This window comes from Geotrypetes seraphini, chromosome 3 (genome assembly GCF_902459505.1).
Source record: "Geotrypetes seraphini chromosome 3, aGeoSer1.1, whole genome shotgun sequence".
In the NCBI taxonomy this organism is placed as follows: domain Eukaryota; kingdom Metazoa; phylum Chordata; class Amphibia; order Gymnophiona; family Dermophiidae; genus Geotrypetes; species Geotrypetes seraphini.
In genome coordinates this window covers 385,801,690-385,821,860 of record NC_047086.1, presented here as the reverse complement: position 1 = coordinate 385,821,860, position 20,171 = coordinate 385,801,690, and the positions used below count along the sequence as shown (strand labels likewise).

Here is a 20,171-nt window from a genome sequence, read left to right as displayed (position 1 = left end):
TCCCTCCTGTGTGTGGTTTGTTTATTTTTTTGTGAAGTGCCCAACCTCATGGCTTTTTTCAACAAAACTTCCCTCCTGGCTTTTTCGTGAGGTTGAGTGTTGAAATCTTTCTTAGTGTGTTCCAGGCCTCATTCCGGTGTTCCAATAACCTTTCTCAGTGCATTCCAAACCTCACTCTGGTGCTCCAACAGTCTTTTTCAGTGCATTCCAAGCTTTATTTTGGTGCTGCTCCTCAAGCTTTATTTTGGTGCTGCTCCAAACATCTTCTCAAACCCCAAAAGGACCCCCCAGTGAATTTTTCCAAACTTGACACCTAGCTAAATCACTTTCTGGTACCTTAAAATGTAACCTCTCCCCCATTTCATCAAAATTCTCAGAGCCGTTTTCAAATAAATAAAATTTCCAACAAACATATAATAACAATCCACTTTATTGAATATCAGCACTTAACCAGCCAAGTGCTCGCTCTGCCCATGGAATACCCTCAAAATAGCTGGTTTTCACTTAGCTGTTCACCACTAATTTTCAGTGGCGATAATCAGTTAAATGCCACTGGATATTAGCAGATAGCTCCAAACAAATGATTTCACCATTCAACAGCTGTTTCCAGTCAATTAAACCCTTTTGAATGATGACCAGAATATAGACAATCACAGTGCTAACCTAAAACAATATAGAAATTAATACACATAAATAGAATATCTGAAAATAAGCCAATCTAAAATTAGATTTTGCAGAAACAGCAATATGAACAGTATTTTATTTCATTTATTAAAATGTATATACTGCCTTAGCGGACAAGGCAATTTACAATATAAAAAGTTAAAACAACATACATCCACTATCATAATTATCATAAAACACTCATTTCCAAATTTCGACATGCACACTCAGAATGGGTACCATCAAAAAAACTTCATGGAAAGAATATATTTGTTAGCTGGCTCTTCTCCAAACATAAATCTATAGATGGCTTATTCCAACACGTCCTTATACCATGCACTCAAGTGACTATCAGATTTCTTCCAAGATCTAGTTTAAAAGCTGTTTTCTCGCTTTCTTTTTCTCTCTCTCTCTTTTTAAAGTATGCACTAGCAGCCTGGTTCCACCCTAATTAAGGTGGAGCCCCTGCTTTTGGAATTGGCTGTCCCTTCCCCAGAAAGTTGTCCAACTCATAACAAACCTAAATTCCTCTTTCCTGCACCATTATCTCATCCATGAATTGAGACTCGAGCTCTATGATCCTGCATGTAGAACAAGGTGCGCTTCTGAAAATGCTATCCTAGAAGTTCTGATTTCATCTTTCTACTTAAAAGTTTTAATTTTGCCTTCAGAACCTTCCTCCAGCACTTTCCTATAAAAGGGATGTTAGTAATACCTTAGTTTATTTTCCAGTAGAAAACTGAATAGGTTCATGGAATCTATGGCGTTAAACCATGCTTATTGATCTCATGCATATTTATTACTTATAATCATTTAGACGCCATAGATTTAACCACATTCACTCAAACATTCAATAATTTATTAATATTTTTCAACATACTTATGTAAATAATCTCCACCAAGTATAATAAATTCATCGTTTTATCCTAGTAAATTGCTACAATACAAACCTTCCCCCCGTCAACCCAAGGATTCAGTCAATGTTTCACCTGGGTCCATTTACTAAGGCGCGCTAAAGATTAGCGTGCGCTAAATGCTAAAGCGCCCATTATTTTCTATGGGCGCGTTAGCATTTAGTGTGCACTAAATCACTTAGCGCACCTTAGTAAAAGGACCCCTCAGTGTCCTATTTTTATTTTTGTAAAATCCATACAATATCTCCACTGAACATTCAGTGTATGCTGTATCAATCTTCAATGAACAAGTCACTGAATGTCACTCAGGAAAAAACATCCTATACCTGTCATGCCCAACCCACATGCTAAAACAATTACAAACAGTCCAAAATACAGCTCTTAGACTGATTTACTCGCTGAAAAAATATGACCACATTACCACCGCTTTCCGAGATTCACACTGGCTCCCAGTACAAGCACACATACAATACAAATTCTACTGCACCCTATTCAAAGCCCTAAATGGAAACAGACCAAGCTATCTGAGCAACCGCCTAATCAGGAAAAACACATCCAGACCAAGGAGAACTCAAGCACACTTCACCCCTCCCCCCACAATGCTCTTCAATGAATCAACTCTTCACAAACTTTGATTGTCACACCTCAACACATTGGGGATATCCTGAAATCTAACCTGTTGTAGCATTCAGGACCTGACCTTCTGCATCCCTGAACTAAGCAAAATTGTAGGAAGTCTATTGGATTCTTGTCACCCTTTAGTGTTGGCATCATTCCTTGATCATGCTGTACATTGATAGGCAGTCTTTGTCAGAAGTATTGCCTAATTCTTGATGACAATCAATCCTGAACTAGAGAGTTGCACGGGGACAGAAATCCCACCCATCCCCATCAGGATCCTCTCCGTCCCCGCACATCCCCATCAGGATCCTCTCCGTCCCCACTCATCCCCGTCAGGATCCTCTCCGTCCCCACCCATCCCCGCAAGGAATTACCTCCATCCTTGCCCGTCCCCATAAAAAGCAGCAATTACTTCTGACAGGATCATCAATTGCACAGTCTCTTTTGTGTTTGCGCTGCTGTTTTCCTTGTGGTATCTCTTTGGTGGAACCCTTTTTTTGTTTTCTGTTCAGGTAATTAACTTATAAACCCCCTCTTGTACTAAGGCTGACGTGTCCATTATATTATATGGACGAACCCTGCTTCCAAAGCCTTTCATCCCTGTGGGAGTCCCGTTGGCTAGAAGGGGGTCCCTGTGGGAGTCCCGTGGGCCAGAGGAGGATCCCCGTGGGAGTCCCGTGGATTGGGGGGATTCTCACGGGACCCCCACGGGATTCCCGCGATCCCCATTCCCGTGCAGACCTCTATCCTGAACACTTCTCCGATGAAGCCTGGATGACTTGGAATTTATTTGACTTATTGCAAAACTTTTTAAATGCATCATTACCCTGCAATTAAAATCCTTTTTGAATGAAACTGGTAATTCTGATGTTTTTCAACTTGGCTTCCACAGAACAGAAACATCTTCATGGCCATTTAAGATGAGGTCCTTTTATGTCTAGTTAATGGGGAGCAGGTTGGCCTGGTTCTCTTGGACTTTTTTGTTTAACCTGTCTTTCGGACTGTTATGGTGCATTGTGACCGCAAAGTGCGGTATTGGGATGGCTGACCTCAGTAACAGTATATTTTGACTCATTGTCTAATTTTTTAAAAATCTGCCTTGTGGAGTTCTGCAAAGGTATTCATTGTTTGTCTTTCTGGGGGTTTTATATAACTTTTGAAGTGTTTGATATGTACTTTGGATTGTATGATTTTTAGCTAGGCAATAACATCCAGATCTCTTCCTAGTAGAGATGGGAGAAAATTCCCAGTATTTGTTTAACTTAAATCATATATGTTTTTATTTTATAAATCAAAATATTAATGGAATGATATACACGTCGCAATAGCATATACACATCATAATATATATTCTTTAACGTTTAGCACACACAGGTGTTTGTTTGATATCTTTTTTGCGCTTTGTTTCATACCTTAACCACCATGGACCCCTGAGGAAGGCGTGTTATCCGAAACACGGACCGTGTCGGGTCCCTTGGTTGGCAATAAGGTTGTATATTCACTGCAATTTTTATTGGTTTAATAAACGCCTGCATCTTGTACATAGTCTGCGGTTTGTGTTTTGTTGTTTGCTCTCTGCATAGTTTACTGCAGACTACTTTGGATTCTCTTTTTGTGTTTTTTAAAATTGTAATCAAAAACATCAAGGATATAAACAACAGTAGATCTATTACATACAGTTGTTGTGTTCCTATAGCACAGTGGTCTCAAACTCATGGCCCGGGGGCCACATGCGGCCCGCCAGGTACTATTTTGAGGCCCTCGGTATGTTTATCATAATCACAAAAATAAAATCAAACAGTTTCTTGATCATATGTCTCTTTAGCTGTAAATTACAATATTATTATTAAGACTTAGCCAAAAGGAAAGATTTATAAACTATAAAGAGTTTTATCTCATGCAGAATTGTCATCTATATAATAAAACCGTAGGCGGCGCATGCGCAGTCTTATCAGCATGCTTCCATGATCCGTATGTCCGTGGCCACCAAGACTGCAGCATGCCCCGCGCTTACTACGGCCCCACGCGCAGCTCAGTTCGGCACGGCGGTTTCCCCAGATAGGGGAAGCCGAAAAACTCAATCCCGCCTCATGGTCCTGCCGCCGCTCACGAATTCCCTCCCCCCCAATCCTCCTGCAACAGCCGCTACCGCTCCTGTTCAAAGCGGCCTGCTGAGGTTCGCGGCCGCTGTAACGAACCTCGCAGGCCGCTCTCCACATGGTAGCACGTTCCCTCTGACGCAATCGCGTCAGAGGGAACATGCTACCGAGTTGGAGAGCGGCCTGCGAGGTTCGTTACAGCGGCCGCGAACCTCAGCAGGCCGCTTTGAACAGGAGCGGTTGCGGGAGGAGGGGGGGGGAGTTTTAACAGGAGGAGTCGCCGAAAAAAACCTTCAGCCGCAGCAGGCCAGCACACGGGAAGGGAAGGGGGAGGGGCCGAACGGAGCAGGGCAGCTCAAGGTAAGAAGGGAATGGGGGGTGGGGGAAAATGTTTCTACTACTCAGCAGGGACCTGGAGGGGAAGGGAAAACCGCTGCTGCTTCTGCAAAGGAAAGTGGTGGTAGGGGAGAGAAGGGAATGGGGGGTGGGTGGGGGAAAATGCTGCTACTACTTCACAGGGATCTGGAGGGGAAGGGAAATATCACAGCTGCTTCTGCAAAATAAAGTGGGGGGGGGGAGAGAAGGGAATGGGGGGTGGGGGAAAATGCTGCTACTGCTTCAGCAAGGACCTGGAGGGAAAGAGAAATACCGCTGCTGCTTCTGCAAAGGAAAGTGGGGGGGGGGAGAGAAGGGAATGGGGGGGTGGGTGGGAGAAAATGCTGCTACTACTTCACAGGGATCTGGAGGGGAAGGGAAATAGCACTGCTGCTTCTGCAAAGGAAAGTGGGGGGGGGAGAGAAGGGAATGGGGGGTGGGTGGGGGGAAATGCTGCTACTACTTCTCAGAGATCTGGAGGGGAAGGGAAATATCACAGCTGCTTCTGCAAAATAAAGTGGGGGGGGAGAGAAGGGAATGGGGGGTGGGGGAAAATGCTGCTACTGCTTCAGCAAGGACCTGGAGGGAAAGAGAAATACCGCTGCTGCTTCTGCAAAGGAAAGTGGGGGGGGAGAGAAGGGAATGGGGGGTGGGTGGGGGGAAATGCTGCTACTACTTCACAGGGATCTGGAGGGGAAGGGAAATAGCACTGCTGCTTCTGCAAAGGAAAGTGGGGGGGGGGGGAGACACAGAAAGAAATACAGATAGACAAAGGAGGCTAGGGAGAGAGACAGACAGAAATAAAGACAGACAGGGGACCAGAGAGACACAGAAATAAAGACAGACAGGCAAAGGGTGCCAGGGAGAGAGAGAAAAAAATTGCAGGAGGGAGAAAGACAGAAAGAAAGGAAGAAAGAAACAGGAGCAGGGAGAGAGACATAAAGAAAGAAAGACAGACAGCCATATATTCTAGCACCCGTTAATGTAACGGGCTTAAACACTAGTTTCTTTAATAAGACATTAACTATTTTTTTCTGAGGCCCTCCAAGTACCTACAAATCCAAAATTTGACCCTGCAAAGGGTTTGAGTTGGAGACCACTGCTATAGCACCTATGACAGAAATGCTGGTAACAAAAAATGCAGCATACGTGTACTCACATAACTAACAGTGCTGAGCCAATCATGATTTAAAAAAAACAAACAACTAATTAAAGGAGTAATTGCTGTGATTTTTTTTTTAATTTTTAAATCAACTTTCTGCAATTTTCAAAAATAATACACAAGATTATCCACTCTTCATAGAAAGTGAAGGAGTACCACGAAATTTACATGCAATTTGAGAAAGCATTTAAAGGCAATACAATATAAAAGCCCTTCTCACATTAAAGTCCACCATATCATTGGGGGAGGGGGAGGCGGAGTTGGCACCAGAAATAAGGAACATTTTCAACTACCTGCTAAAAAGTTTAGGAAAACTGCACCAATGCATGCGGTATCTATTAAGAATCTCCACCAGAGCTCATTCCTCTTCAGAAACCAGCCACCTGAATGCTAACTTGATCCTCAGATGCACCACTCCACGTTCAAACTATTTCATCACGTTAAGCTTGATGTGCAGAATCTTCCCTGGATCAATTTTTAATTTGTATTTTTAATGTAATCTTTTAATGATAGTTTTAAATACTTTAATATGTCTGTAATTTATTTCTTAATCATAAGACTTAGGGCTCCTTTTATCGAGCCGTGCTAACCCCCGCGGCCGGCTAAAAAACTAACGCCTGCTCAATGCAGGCGTTAGCGGCTAGCGCGGCAGGCGGTTTAACGTGCGGTATTACGCGCGTTAAACCCCTACCGCAGCTTGATAAAAGGACCCCTTAGCTTTAGTGTTGTGGTCACTGTTAGGGACTGTTTTCGCCGACATGTTTCACGGCAAACGCTTTTTCAAGGCTGGGTCCCTAAATGGGAACCCAGCTGCATTAACAGGGCACACATAGCCAAATATAAAACATTCATACATAAAAACCATTTAAATAAATTCATATGCATAATATCAGTTTTATCCTACCTAGTAGTGAAACGCCATCAATCTCGACCACAATTTTGAGAATAGCATAAACTAAATTACTTCTGAGATGGGGTAGAAGAGGGAGATGAAGAGGTTCCCAGTGGAATCTTATCACTCAGAAAGACAGTTGAGAAGATTTTAAAAAACCACAGGGCTCCTTTTACTAAGCCATTTACATAGAAACATAGAAGATGACGACAGAAAAGGGCTACAGCCCATCAAGTCTGCCCACTCTGCTTACCCACCCCCTGTCTATGCCCTAATGACCCAATTTCCTTATCTTGACCCTCGTAGGGATCTCACATGGGTATCCCATTTATTCTTAAAGTCTGGCACGCTGTCTGCCTCGATCACCTGCACTGGAAGCTTGTTCCAATGATCAACCACTCTCTGTGAAGAAATACTTTCTGGTGTCTGCAGCAGCCACTCTCTCCTCCTCTCCCTATTGGCTAAGGCTCTTAACATTTGCATATCCTCTTCCTATAGGCTAAGGCTCTTTACATCTGCATTGTGATGTCATAGAACTTTCTGATTATAGAAACATAGAAACATGATGGCAGATAAAGGCCAAATGACCCATCATAGAAACATAGAAACATAGAAGATGGCGGCAGAAAAGGGCTACAGCCCATCAAGTCTGCCCACTCTGCTTACCCACCCCCTGTCTATGCCCTAATGACCCAATTTCCTTATCTTGACCCTCGTAGGGATCCCACATGGGTATCCCATTTATTCTTAAAGTCTGGCACGCTGTCTGCCTCGATCACCTGCACTGGAAGCTTGTTCCAATGATCAACCACTCTCTCTGTGAAGAAATACTTTCTGGTGTCTGCAGCAGCCACTCTCTCCTCCTCTCCCTATTGGCTAAGGCTCTTAACATTTGCATCTCCTCTTCCTATAGGCTAAGGCTCTTTACATCTGCATTGTGATGTCATAGAACTTTCTGATTATAGAAACATAGAAACATGATGGCAGATAAAGGCCAAATGACCCATCATAGAAACATAGAAACATAGAAGATGGCGGCAGAAGTCTGCCCACTCTGCTTACCCACCCCCTGTCTATGCCCTAATGACCCAATTTCCTTATCTTGACCCTCGTAGGGATCCCACATGGGTATCCCATTTATTCTTAAAGTCTGGCACGCTGTCTGCCTCGATCACCTGCACTGGAAGCTTGTTCCAATGATCAACCACTCTCTCTGTGAAGAAATACTTTCTGGTGTCTGCAGCAGCCACTCTCTCCTCCTCTCCCTATTGGCTAAGGCTCTTAACATTTGCATCTCCTCTTCCTATAGGCTAAGGCTCTTTACATCTGCATTGTGATGTCATAGAACTTTCTGATTATAGAAACATAGAAACATGATGGCAGATAAAGGCCAAATGACCCATCATAGAAACATAGAAACATAGAAGATGGCGGCAGAAAAGGGCTACAGCCCATCAAGTCTGCCCACTCTGCTTACCCACCCCCTGTCTATGCCCTAATGACCCAATTTCCTTATCTTGACCCTCGTAGGGATCCCACATGGGTATCCCATTTATTCTTAAAGTCTGGCACGCTGTCTGCCTCGATCACCTGCACTGGAAGCTTGTTCCAATGATCAACCACTCTCTCTGTGAAGAAATACTTTCTGGTGTCTGCAGCAGCCACTCTCTCCTCCTCTCCCTATTGGCTAAGGCTCTTAACATTTGCATCTCCTCTTCCTATAGGCTAAGGCTCTTTACATCTGCATTGTGATGTCATAGAACTTTCTGATTATAGAAACATAGAAACATGATGGCAGATAAAGGCCAAATGACCCATCATAGAAACATAGAAACATAGAAGATGGCGGCAGAAAAGGGCTACAGCCCATCAAGTCTGCCCACTCTGCTTACCCACCCCCTGTCTATGCCCTAATGACCCAATTTCCTTATCTTGACCCTCGTAGGGATCCCACATGGGTATCCCATTTATTCTTAAAGTCTGGCACGCTGTCTGCCTCGATCACCTGCACTGGAAGCTTGTTCCAATGATCAACCACTCTCTCTGTGAAGAAATACTTTCTGGTGTCTGCAGCAGCCACTCTCTCCTCCTCTCCCTATTGGCTAAGGCTCTTAACATTTGCATCTCCTCTTCCTATAGGCTAAGGCTCTTTACATCTGCATTGTGATGTCATAGAACTTTCTGATTATAGAAACATAGAAACATGATGGCAGATAAAGGCCAAATGACCCATCATAGAAACATAGAAACATAGAAGATGGCGGCAGAACAGGGCTACAGCCCATCAAGTCTGCCCACTCTGCTTACCCACCCCCTGTCTATGCCCTAATGACCCAATTTCCTTATCTTGACCCTCGTAGGGATCCCACATGGGTATCCCATTTATTCTTAAAGTCTGGCACGCTGTCTGCCTCGATCACCTGCACTGGAAGCTTGTTCCAATGATCAACCACTCTCTCTGTGAAGAAATACTTTCTGGTGTCTGCAGCAGCCACTCTCTCCTCCTCTCCCTATTGGCTAAGGCTCTTAACATTTGCATATCCTCTTCCTATAGGCTAAGGCTCTTTACATCTGCATTGTGATGTCATAGAACTTTCTGATTATAGAAACATAGAAACATGATGGCAGATAAAGGCCAAATGACCCATCATAGAAACATAGAAACATAGAAGATGGCGGCAGAAAAGGGCTACAGCCCATCAAGTCTGCCCACTCTGCTTACCCACCCCCTGTCTATGCCCTAATGACCCAATTTCCTTATCTTGACCCTCGTAGGGATCCCACATGGGTATCCCATTTATTCTTAAAGTCTGGCACGCTGTCTGCCTCGATCACCTGCACTGGAAGCTTGTTCCAATGATCAACCACTCTCTCTGTGAAGAAATACTTTCTGGTGTCTGCAGCAGCCACTCTCTCCTCCTCTCCCTATTGGCTAAGGCTCTTAACATTTGCATCTCCTCTTCCTATAGGCTAAGGCTCTTTACATCTGCATTGTGATGTCATAGAACTTTCTGATTATAGAAACATAGAAACATGATGGCAGATAAAGGCCAAATGACCCATCATAGAAACATAGAAACATAGAAGATGGCGGCAGAAAAGGGCTACAGCCCATCAAGTCTGCCCACTCTGCTTACCCACCCCCTGTCTATGCCCTAATGACCCAATTTCCTTATCTTGACCCTCGTAGGGATCCCACATGGGTATCCCATTTATTCTTAAAGTCTGGCACGCTGTCTGCCTCGATCACCTGCACTGGAAACTTGTTCCAATGATCAACCACTCTCTCTGTGAAGAAATACTTTCTGGTGTCTGCAGCAGCCACTCTCTCCTCCTCTCCCTATTGGCTAAGGCTCTTAACATTTGCATCTCCTCTTCCTATAGGCTAAGGCTCTTTACATCTGCATTGTGATGTCATAGAACTTTCTGATTATAGAAACATAGAAACATGATGGCAGATAAAGGCCAAATGACCCATCATAGAAACATAGAAACATAGAAGATGGCGGCAGAACAGGGCTACAGCCCATCAAGTCTGCCCACTCTGCTTACCCACCCCCTGTCTATGCCCTAATGACCCAATTTCCTTATCTTGACCCTCATAGGGATCCCACATGGGTATCCCATTTATTCTTAAAGTCTGGCTCGCTGTCTGCCTCGATCACCTGCACTGGAAGCTTGTTCCAATGATCAACCACTCTCTCTGTGAAGAAATACTTTCTGGTGTCGCCATGAAATTTTCCGCCCCTGAGTTTGAGCGGGTGCCCTCTTGTGGCCGAGGGTCCCTTGAGAAAGAAAATATCATCTTCCACTTCGACACGTCCCGTGAGGTACTTAAATGTTTCGATCATGTCTCCCCGGAGCACTAAGGGGCAAATTCTATAAGAAGCGGCCAAAAGTTAGGCACTGATATAGGCACCGTTCAGCGCGATTCAAGTACAATTGGGTGCTGTTTAGTGAACCGCGCTGAGCAGCACCTAGTTTGGAAGCACCCAATAAATAGGCCAGCTCTAGGCACAACTAAAACATAGGCGCCCATGCAAGCGCTTAAGCGCGCTTAAGAGCAACAATTCTGTAACAAGGCGCCTAACACGAAGCCACGCCAACGCCTAACATGCATAGCTCCTATTTTTTTTTAAGGGCCGCCTAAATTTTTAGAGGCGCCTTGTTACAGAATCGCTCTTTCTTGATAGGCGCCTAGGTTTCAATCAGTGCTGATTAAAAAGCTTAATTGAGCTTGTTATTCAATTTAGATAGGCGCCTATCTAGTTGAGCGCCTCCGAAATAGGTGCCTAACAGACACCGGTTACGGAATTTGGGCCTAAATGCTACGATGCTCTACCGCAGCTTAGTAAAATCCAGTGACAGATTTTAGATCTTTATATGGAACAATACATTTACACAGAAATTTTATGAAAAAAGAAGCTTCTATTTGTAGCACTTTCAGTCTGTCTCTTCTTCTATGTAGTCCCAGAACATTCTGATTTTGAGTCCACAAAGCTCAGGATTGCCACACTGAAAATATTTCATCAAAACTGGCTGTTTCTCTGATTCAAGTGCAAAAGTTACTACTAAGGTAGTAGGGACAATGAGCACTGCCAAAGAAGTCTTTATAAATGTAATCAGTCCCATATTTTTTCACCACTTCTTGTTCTAACAAATCCACAGAGAGTCCTAAACATTCCCCCTGTTTAATCTTCAGCAGAAAGTACATAATACACTTATAAGACTTGTGGATAAGGGGATTCTGGAATTTGTAAAGCCTCAAGAAGGTAGGTATTTTCAAATGATATTTTAGGCACCGTTGAAAAGTTAATAACCAATAGCAGAACTAGAAAAGGTTCAAAGAAGAGCGACCAAGATGATAAATGGGATGCAACTTCTCATATGAGGAAAGACTAAAGAGGTTAGGGCTCTTCAGCGTGGAAAAGAGACGGCTGAGGGGACATATGATTGAAGTCTACAAAGACCCGAGTGGTGTAGAACAGGTACAAGTGGATCGATTTTTTACTTCATCAAAATTTACAAAGGCTAGGGGACACTTTTAAAACCAATAGAAGGAAATAGTTTTCACTCAGAGAATAGTTAAGATCTGGATGCGTTGCCAGAGAATATGGTAAGAGCAGTTAACGTAGCTGGTTTTAAAAATGGTTTGGATAAGTTCCCGAAGGAAAAGTCCGCAGTCTGCTATTGTGACAGACATGGGGGAAGCCACTGCTTGCCCTGGATCGTAGCTGAGGGTACCCAGCGCTGGTGCCTATGCAGCACTTCCTGACTGACCCTCGCCTCCTAATGCAGGAGCAGCAGCAGCAGTGGATGGCCAGCAAGAGGCAGCGCCTAGCACTGCCACTCCTGTTTTAGGAGGTCCGAAGGTATGGGAAAGAGGGTCAGTCACCGAATTGGCGAGCCCAATTTTTTTAAGAAAACGAATCGGTTCGAATAGATTCACCAAAGTGAATTGATGAATCGATTCAAATTGGCAAATCGGGCAGCATTATGCACAGCTGATGTCATACCAGGTAGGCAAGTCAGCTGGTAGGCGTCTCTCTTCCTCCTCAGTGTGCTGTGGCACATTTGGAATCTCAGGAGGCACCCAGTTTGCTATACACTGCAATAGAAGTAAAACATGGATGTCTCAATTCATCCTCCTTTTTCTGGAGCCATATGGTAACCCTAACAATGGATATATTTATTAAAATTTGATGAATTTCTTTACTTAACATAAACAAAAGCAATGAAGAATAAAAAAAGTAAGTATAAAATTTAATATCTAGAAAGGAACACCGATATGTGATAGGAAAGATAATAAACACACAAGAAACATTCAGGGCTCCTTTTACAAAAGTGTGTTAGGGCCTTAACACGCAGAATAGAGCGTGCTAAAATTCACGTGCTAGCTGCTACTGCCTTCTCTTGAGCAGGCGGTAGTTTTTCGGGTAGTGCGCACTAATCTGGTGCATGTGCTAAGTTCAAGTTCAAGTTTAAGTTCAAGTTTATTTGTTCTTGATGAATCGCCTATTTAAATTGCGAGGCGATGTACAACATAAAAACGCTAGCGCACCTTTGTAAAAGGAGCCCTCATTCTCTGAAAAACTATCTAAAATTTAAATAATAATTTTTTTGATGCTGATTGCTGCCCTATCCCTAGGCAAGTCTGAAAGATTAACAGAAAGCTTAATTAAAAATGGGTTTTCAATAAAGCCTTGAAGTTTCTCAATGATTTTTCTGACTGAATGGGCAGTGGAAGGTTATTCCATAAAAAAATGGGGCCATGCATTAAAAAGCCACTTTTACATGTAGTTTGGTAATAGGCTCGCTTTGGACTAGGTAATATGAGTCTATGGTCGTTCAGAGAACACAGCAGGCGGGGGAGGATTAAGACCTGCATATAGATTTTTACATAGAGCTGAATACATTTCTCCTGCTAAATTCAGAAACTGTGCCTGAAGTAGGGAAAACCTCTAGCCTACTCCTGCTCCTTAAGGGTCTTATTAGTGGCTCACTTAACTGGTACAGTAGGGTCTTATTATCACACTAGTGTTTCAGCCCGTTACATTAACGGGTGCTAGTAAAGCCTCCTTCCCTCACATGTCCCCTATTTTCAGCCCTAGCTCCAGCTCCAAACCCATTTTTACCCCCAGCCCCCTTCTCCCATCTTTTCCCTTTCAGCCCCAGCCCCTTTTTCTCAACAGCAGCATTTCCCTCCCCCTCCATTTTCCTGTGCAGCAGCAGCAGCATTTCCCTCCCCCAGCCCACTTCCCTGTGCAGCAGCACCTCTTCCATACTCCCCCTGCCCCTTTTCCCTGCTCCCCCCTGTCCCTCTTCTCTGCTCCCCTGGTCCAGCAGCACCTGTTCCCTGCTCCCCTGGCCCAGCAGCACCTCTTCCCTTCTCTCTGCTCCCCCTGTCCCTCTTCCCTGCTCCCCCTCTCCAGAAGCACCTGTTCTCTACTCCCCCTGTCCAACAGCACCCCTTCCCTGCTCCCCCTATCCCTCTTCCCTGCTCCCCCGGTCCAGCAGCACCTCTTTCCTGCTCCCCTGGTCCCTCTTCCCTGCTCCCCCCCCCTCACTGCCTTCCATACTTTGTCCATCCCACACCCTCCGAAGCCAACCTGCCTGCCAGCCATCCCCCTGTGCAATAGAACCCTCTCCCCCGCCACTATCGCCGCCGTGTAGCCGACCCCACTGACCCTCCCAGTGCGAGACGACCGTCAAACCTACTGGCTCCAGCAGCGGCCGCATCACACTAAAGACGCTGCTTCGCGGCCTTCCCATGCTCTGATTTCCTCTGCCAGCGTCTCTGATGATGTCATCAGAGACGTGGCAGAGGAAATCAGAGCATGGGAAGGCCGCGAAGCAGCGTCTTTAGTGTGATGCGGCCGCTGCTGGAGCTGGGAGGTTTGTGCAACTTGTGGTGAGAGGGTCAATGGGGGTTCGTGTGCGCCGGGGAAGGGGGCGATGACGGCGGCGAACTTACAGTGAGGGCCGGAGCCAGCAAGCCCGCTGTGAGAAAGAGAGAGAGAGAGATGTGTGGTAAGCGAGCATGCGCACTCTGCCAACCACGGAACTACAGATCAGGTAACATGGCGGTAAGAGTACGCATGCGCGCTTAGCATTTTATTATAGTAGATAACGAGTTCCAGCTTAGAGCCTTATCTGAGGCATGCTGGCCCTTTTAGACAACTTGGTGCCCAAACATTCTGGGGGCAACCAACAAGGAGCCAATTTTCCTGGATCTTCCCTGAGGTGACGCTGAGGGGATATTTCTGGAGATGCTCAGGTCAAGAGGTCAGAACAGGATTTGTGGAAAGCGACATCTTCCCAGATAGGACCTGAGCCCAAAAGAAGATAAAAATGGATTCCCAAAAAGGCTCGTGGTTTCTGGCTATCATTCTCTAAGAGGGGGCATGCTGATGATTCTTGATCCTGAGGCCTGATGGCTATGCTCAGCCTGAGCTGCCTCCCTTTGTGCATGTGACAGAGGCCTGAAGAGAATTGCCAGACCTAGACCTCCTCCTCCAGAACACCTGCAGAGTCCTCTCTCCCACACAGCCCCTATTGGGCAGTGATCCAGGTGCCATGCATCGTTTCAGAGCTCCAGCTGACCGAGAGAGAGTCAAATTCATCTCTCCCACTCATACCGTGTTGGGCAATGTTCCTGTGTTCCAGCATCGTGCCAGAGCTCCAGCTGACTGAGAGAGACCTCCCCTACACGTGCAGGTTGTATCAGCTTTTCTGTGTAATCTGAGAATTATTCAGGGGGTGGATTCATAGCCCATAGGAAGAACGTGTGTATGCTTCCCAAGTAATCAACACAATAGTGGGTAATTGTATTCCTTATGCATCCCAGCTTATCTAAGCACATCTCATACCTAATTTGCACTTTTTGATCATTATTATTTGCCACTTGCAAAATAAATAAATATTCTATTTTGCTAACACAGAACCTGGTTTATTTGCTTGTCATAAATCCCATATATATAGGGGTTTGGATTTGGATCTTTGGGAATACAGATACATATAGATCAGGCTTGTCCAACTTTTTTCTATCAGAGGACACATTTTATACTTTGTAATATTCAGAGGACCAAAACACACACTGTTGTAGCTTGCCATATGCTTTGTCAAATAGTGGCAAAAAAACAACGTGTCGTCTCCTCCCAGCCAGTCTCTCTCTCATGTACCCACAGCCTCCATCCAGTCTACTTTTTCTCTCTCACGTACCCTCTACCCAGGCTTTATACAATATCTTTCCCCTTCGTTTGCAGAACAATGTGCTTCCAGCATCCCCAATGTGATTCAGCTCTCTGCTAGTGCTGAAAGTTCAGGTTGGTCTCATGGTTTCAAATCTCAGGAGACTCGAAACTCTGAGACTAATCCAAACTTCCAGCACTGCTTGACTGAAACTTACAGAGATCTGAGAGCTAGATGCAGTAAACAGGATCGGTAAGACCACGTGGGTCCATTCTGATCAAATTTTTGAACGATTCTAAAAGAGCTATTGATGCATTAAAAATTCTGCATGCAAATGATTTGCGCAGAGGTTTGTCATAATCCCTGACTCTCCCATCCAATCGATCGCTGTGAGAGCAACTCTAACACATGCGCAGAGCTGGCAGGAGAAGCCTGAACAGCAGAGAGGCAGGGTAAGCCGCAAAGCAACCTCCTTCCACTCAGATGTTTGGGACAGAAAACCTTTTTTTTTTTTTAATGGGCACAGATGCTGTGTGTTTTCCTGTGCACAGTGATGGGTATATTACCCTTTTGATAATTACATTTCAGTGGTGGTGGAGTTATTTTTTGCCAGTGATAGTACATAAGCAGCTTGGACTTTAAACAGTATTGAAGTTGTTTACTGCTGCATTGAAATTTTTGAGGCTTTTTCTCCACTGGTTTGTGAAATGATTATCGGGGGAGTGTAACCCATCTCTAGTGAGTTATATTTTGTAGTTAAATTTTGGGATTTTTTTTTATTACTCTTAGTTTTTTCTTGAGAGACATTTAAATACCTACATGATGTAAATGCACATGAGTCGTGTCTCTTTCATTTGAAAGGAATGAGAGGGCATAGGATGAAGTTAAGAGGTGATAGGCTCAGGAGTTATCTAAGGAAATACTTTTTTACAGAAAGGGTGATAGATGCGTCAAACAGACTCCCAGAAGAAGTGTTGGAGACAGAGATTGTGTCTGAATTCAAGAAAGCCTGGGATAGGCACGTGGGAGAGAGGAAGAGAGAAAGATTACTGAGGATGGGCAGACTGGATGGATCACTTGGCCTTATCTGCCATCATGTTTCTATGTTTATACAATAGTTCCTAAACTTAAAATGATGCTTAACTGTTCTAATCTCAGTTGCAAGATTATCCCAAATCTTTGCTCCAAGATTTGAAAAAGATTTTTCTAATATGATCTTAGATTTCATGTTTTTTATCAGATGGAAAGCCAAGATTTATTATTATTATTTAGCTTGCTCTCCCAAAATAGCTCAGAACAGGTTACAAATTAGGTACTCCAGCATTTTCCCTATCTGTCCCAGTGGGCTCACAGTCTATCTAATGTACCTGGGATAGTGGAGCATTAAGTGACTTGCCTAGGGTCACAAGGAGCAGCACAGGGTTTGCACTGACAACCTCAGGGTACTGAGGCTGTAGCTCTAACCACTATGCCACATTCTCCTTTTTTAGTGTCTCAGAGAATCTAGAATTTGAACGATATGATGATATTACTAAGACAGTTGAAAGGTCTTCTATGTTTAGGCCATACAGAGATTTATGAACAAAATATGCCACCTTAAACTCAACTTGTGATATAATGGGGAGCCAATGAAAGCTTTTCAACATAGGTATAAAATGTTGAAGTTTAGGACTTCGTTGAGGGTGGAACTGCAACTAATATGCAAATTTTGCCAAACATAGGAGCCTAAATTTTATTTAATGCTAAAAGATGTGACCATGGGGCTCATTTTCAAAAAAGAAAAATGTCCCAAAAAATGGCATAAAGGGGCAGATGGATGATTTTCTTGCCAAACCCTTCCAATTCACTAATTTCAAAACCTACATTCTAGACAGATATGTATGCTGTCGATCAGTAGTTCATCTAAATCTCAAGGGGGGCATGTTAGAGGCTTGGTGTGAACATGACTAGGCACTTAGATAAGAGCCGAGTCAGGTCTCATAGACGAGGACAGCAATGCAAATAGGGGAGTCGTGAAACAAAAGATGTCATGTATTCAGCGATGGATAATCCAAGCTATTCTTTATTAATAGACAACACGGTGTGGACTGATGAACTCGACACTGGCAGTGTTTCAGCAAATGTGCCTTTGTCAAGAGTCTTTCTATCTGATGTATCATAGAACATATAACGCTTTTTACCCAGAGGTGTATCTTGTTGAAAATTAACGCTGTAGAATTTCCCTTGTGGCTATGGAGATCCTCAACTGTGACCTGAAGGCTGAAGGGAGATGCCCTGCCGCGATGCTCACCCCAAAGTGCCGCGGTTCGGAGGGGGGTGGGTGATCACCATCACGGCAGGAAAGATGAGCCATCTCTCCTGCAGCGATAGGCAGGTTGCTGGGGCCGCTGAGCTGCAGCGATCAGCTCAGCGGCCCCTTTTTCAGCACTTATACCTGTTTTGACTTGGTCTAAGTCGAAACGTATAAGTGCCAACTAGGCAACCTGCCTAAAGTTTTGATTATACCTGCTGTACGCCTAGGTCTAGGTCGGCCCACTGCCCGCCCTTTCCCCTCCTCTAAAAACGCCTCTTTTGGCTCTATGCGTTTAGAGGCAAGGGAAGGCCTAAGCTGGTTTTAGATACGTCTAAAACCAGCTTTGATTATGGGTACTTGGACGATCAGGCTTTTTGATTGTCCAAGTACACATTTAGGCCACTTTTTAGACTTTTTTTTTATTATGAGCTCCACAGCATTTAGCATGCACTAATGTTCATTAGTGCATGTTAAGTTATAGTACAAGGCCCCTATGTCATTCAGAGGATTTTGCTTCACTACATGACCTTAATACTAGAGACTGGAATATAAGGAACAAAATACCCAAGAGTTGCAATAAAGACTTCCAGTGCCTCCGTTTTAGGTCTCTTCCGCTATTATGGCATTATTCTGGGCTTAAGCAAGTTTCAGGCTCCTTTTATCAAGCTGTGCTAGCGGTTTAAAGCGAGTAACAGCGCGCATTAAACCGCTGGCCGCTACCGCCTCCTCTTGAGCAGGCGGTAGTTTTTAGCCAGCGCGGGGGTTAGCGCCTGATGAAAAGTCACGATGAAGCCTAGAAGAGATGACGAGGCTTGCCCCAAACCAGCCTTTATTCTTTATTGTTCCCTGTTACCGAAAGAGAGGACTAAACTCTTTAAGAGAATCTCCTGTCTCGAGCCTTGTTTTGCTTCAGATGAGAAGAACTGTAATAATAAGCCTTTCAACTTCCTCACCCCTATGGGAGAATGTTTTACAAATCATAAATACAAGTCAGTTTGACTCCAGTTCTGAACACCACCATCACAAAAAGCATGCCATTTGAATAACCAATTTCCGTGAAAAGCGTTTAAGTGTTGGTAAATAAAGTGCTTTTATGTTTTTGTTTTATAGGTGTTTGGCCTTCTGAAGAGGTACTCGCATACTACTGCCTCAAGCACAATCAAATGTTTAGGTATGGCGCCTGCACATAAAAGCCTCTTACTAATCCATTAGTTTTCTTGTATCTGCAAGGTAAAGATTGCTATGATTAAAATCTCCATATTAAATTTATTAAAAAGTTCAACTTGAAAATATGTTTGCTCTTGACAAAGAATGAAGAACTGCCGGCGGGTGCTAATATTGCACAGCAAGCTTTTGAAATACATCAAAGACTTTTGATTTCCACTCTAGGCAGTTTCTTTCACTTTGATTTTTGGGAAACAAAAGTGGAGCTTCAATTGATTACTGCTTATTGTGAAGGTCAAGGGAAATAAAGGCATTCGGTATACTCACTTGAGTACCACTGCGGATTATCCGATAAATAACACCACACCATAATATACTGGATGACAAAGTAGCTACTTATTTATCTGCAATACTGTATTTGCCAGAATGTCATTTGTACATAAACTTAATTGAGCAATCTAAATTCTGCACACTTGGCTGCATTTTGAGACGTTTGCTTTCCATAAATTTTATATTTATTCAATATATGTTTAAAAAATATATATTTAGAGCTCACCCATCTACAATTCAAGGCAAGTTACAAACTGACATAAAATCTACTGTATAATTAATATCATACACTAAAACAAAATTATATATGTATATATATTTTACACTTTTCTGGCTGGTTTTGGGAAAAAAAAAATGAATGTGGGATTAACAATGTTATCCTTCCTGAACAATTATCTTTCGCTACTCTAGCTAGTTTAGTTGTAAAAGACAGCGCCATTGACGAGGAAAAAAAAAAAAAAGAGAGAACCTTCTCAGATTTTTCAGCTCAGCGGTGGTAATATTGCAGCGAACACTAATGAGGGAACCCCTACTGTTTTGCCTGCGTTGTGACTTTTCTTTTTCATAATTATTTTTAAAACGCAAAACGACATGAGGTAGCCTGGTAGCGTCTGTACAACTTCCTAGTGGCTCCGTTCTTGCTGCAGATGGCAATTTGTTCTTGTAACGTATATATCCCTATGAGCGTTTTCTCCTAATTTGAATGGTCTCTGCCATTTTCCTATTCTTTTTTCTTTTTTTTTTTTTTTCCAGGGACCTTGCTGTGTGTGAGCTTGGAGGTGGCATGACATGCTTGGCTGGGCTCATGGTAGGTCTTTTCTCAATTCCAGTTCCATTCAGAGGGGGGAAACAAAAGGGGGGGGGGAAATGTTCCAGGGCCTCCAACTGCAGGGTCAGAGAACTGTCAACAGCATAAGCTGCGGTCAAGCCGCAGTGCCTTCAGAGACCTTCCACACTGACCTGCTTT

General features: G+C 43.8%; 1 protein-coding gene across 1 annotated transcript in view; it reads left to right on the top strand.

The window, feature by feature from the left end:
* CAMKMT (calmodulin-lysine N-methyltransferase) overlaps positions 1-20,171 on the top strand; it is a 688,167-nt gene that overhangs the window by 491,023 nt on the left and 176,973 nt on the right. The window contains exons 4-5 of the mRNA XM_033936811.1: positions 18,821-18,881; positions 19,958-20,012. Coding sequence (XP_033792702.1) covers positions 18,821-18,881; positions 19,958-20,012 — 116 coding nt within the window. The remainder of the gene's footprint in view (positions 1-18,820; positions 18,882-19,957; positions 20,013-20,171) is intronic.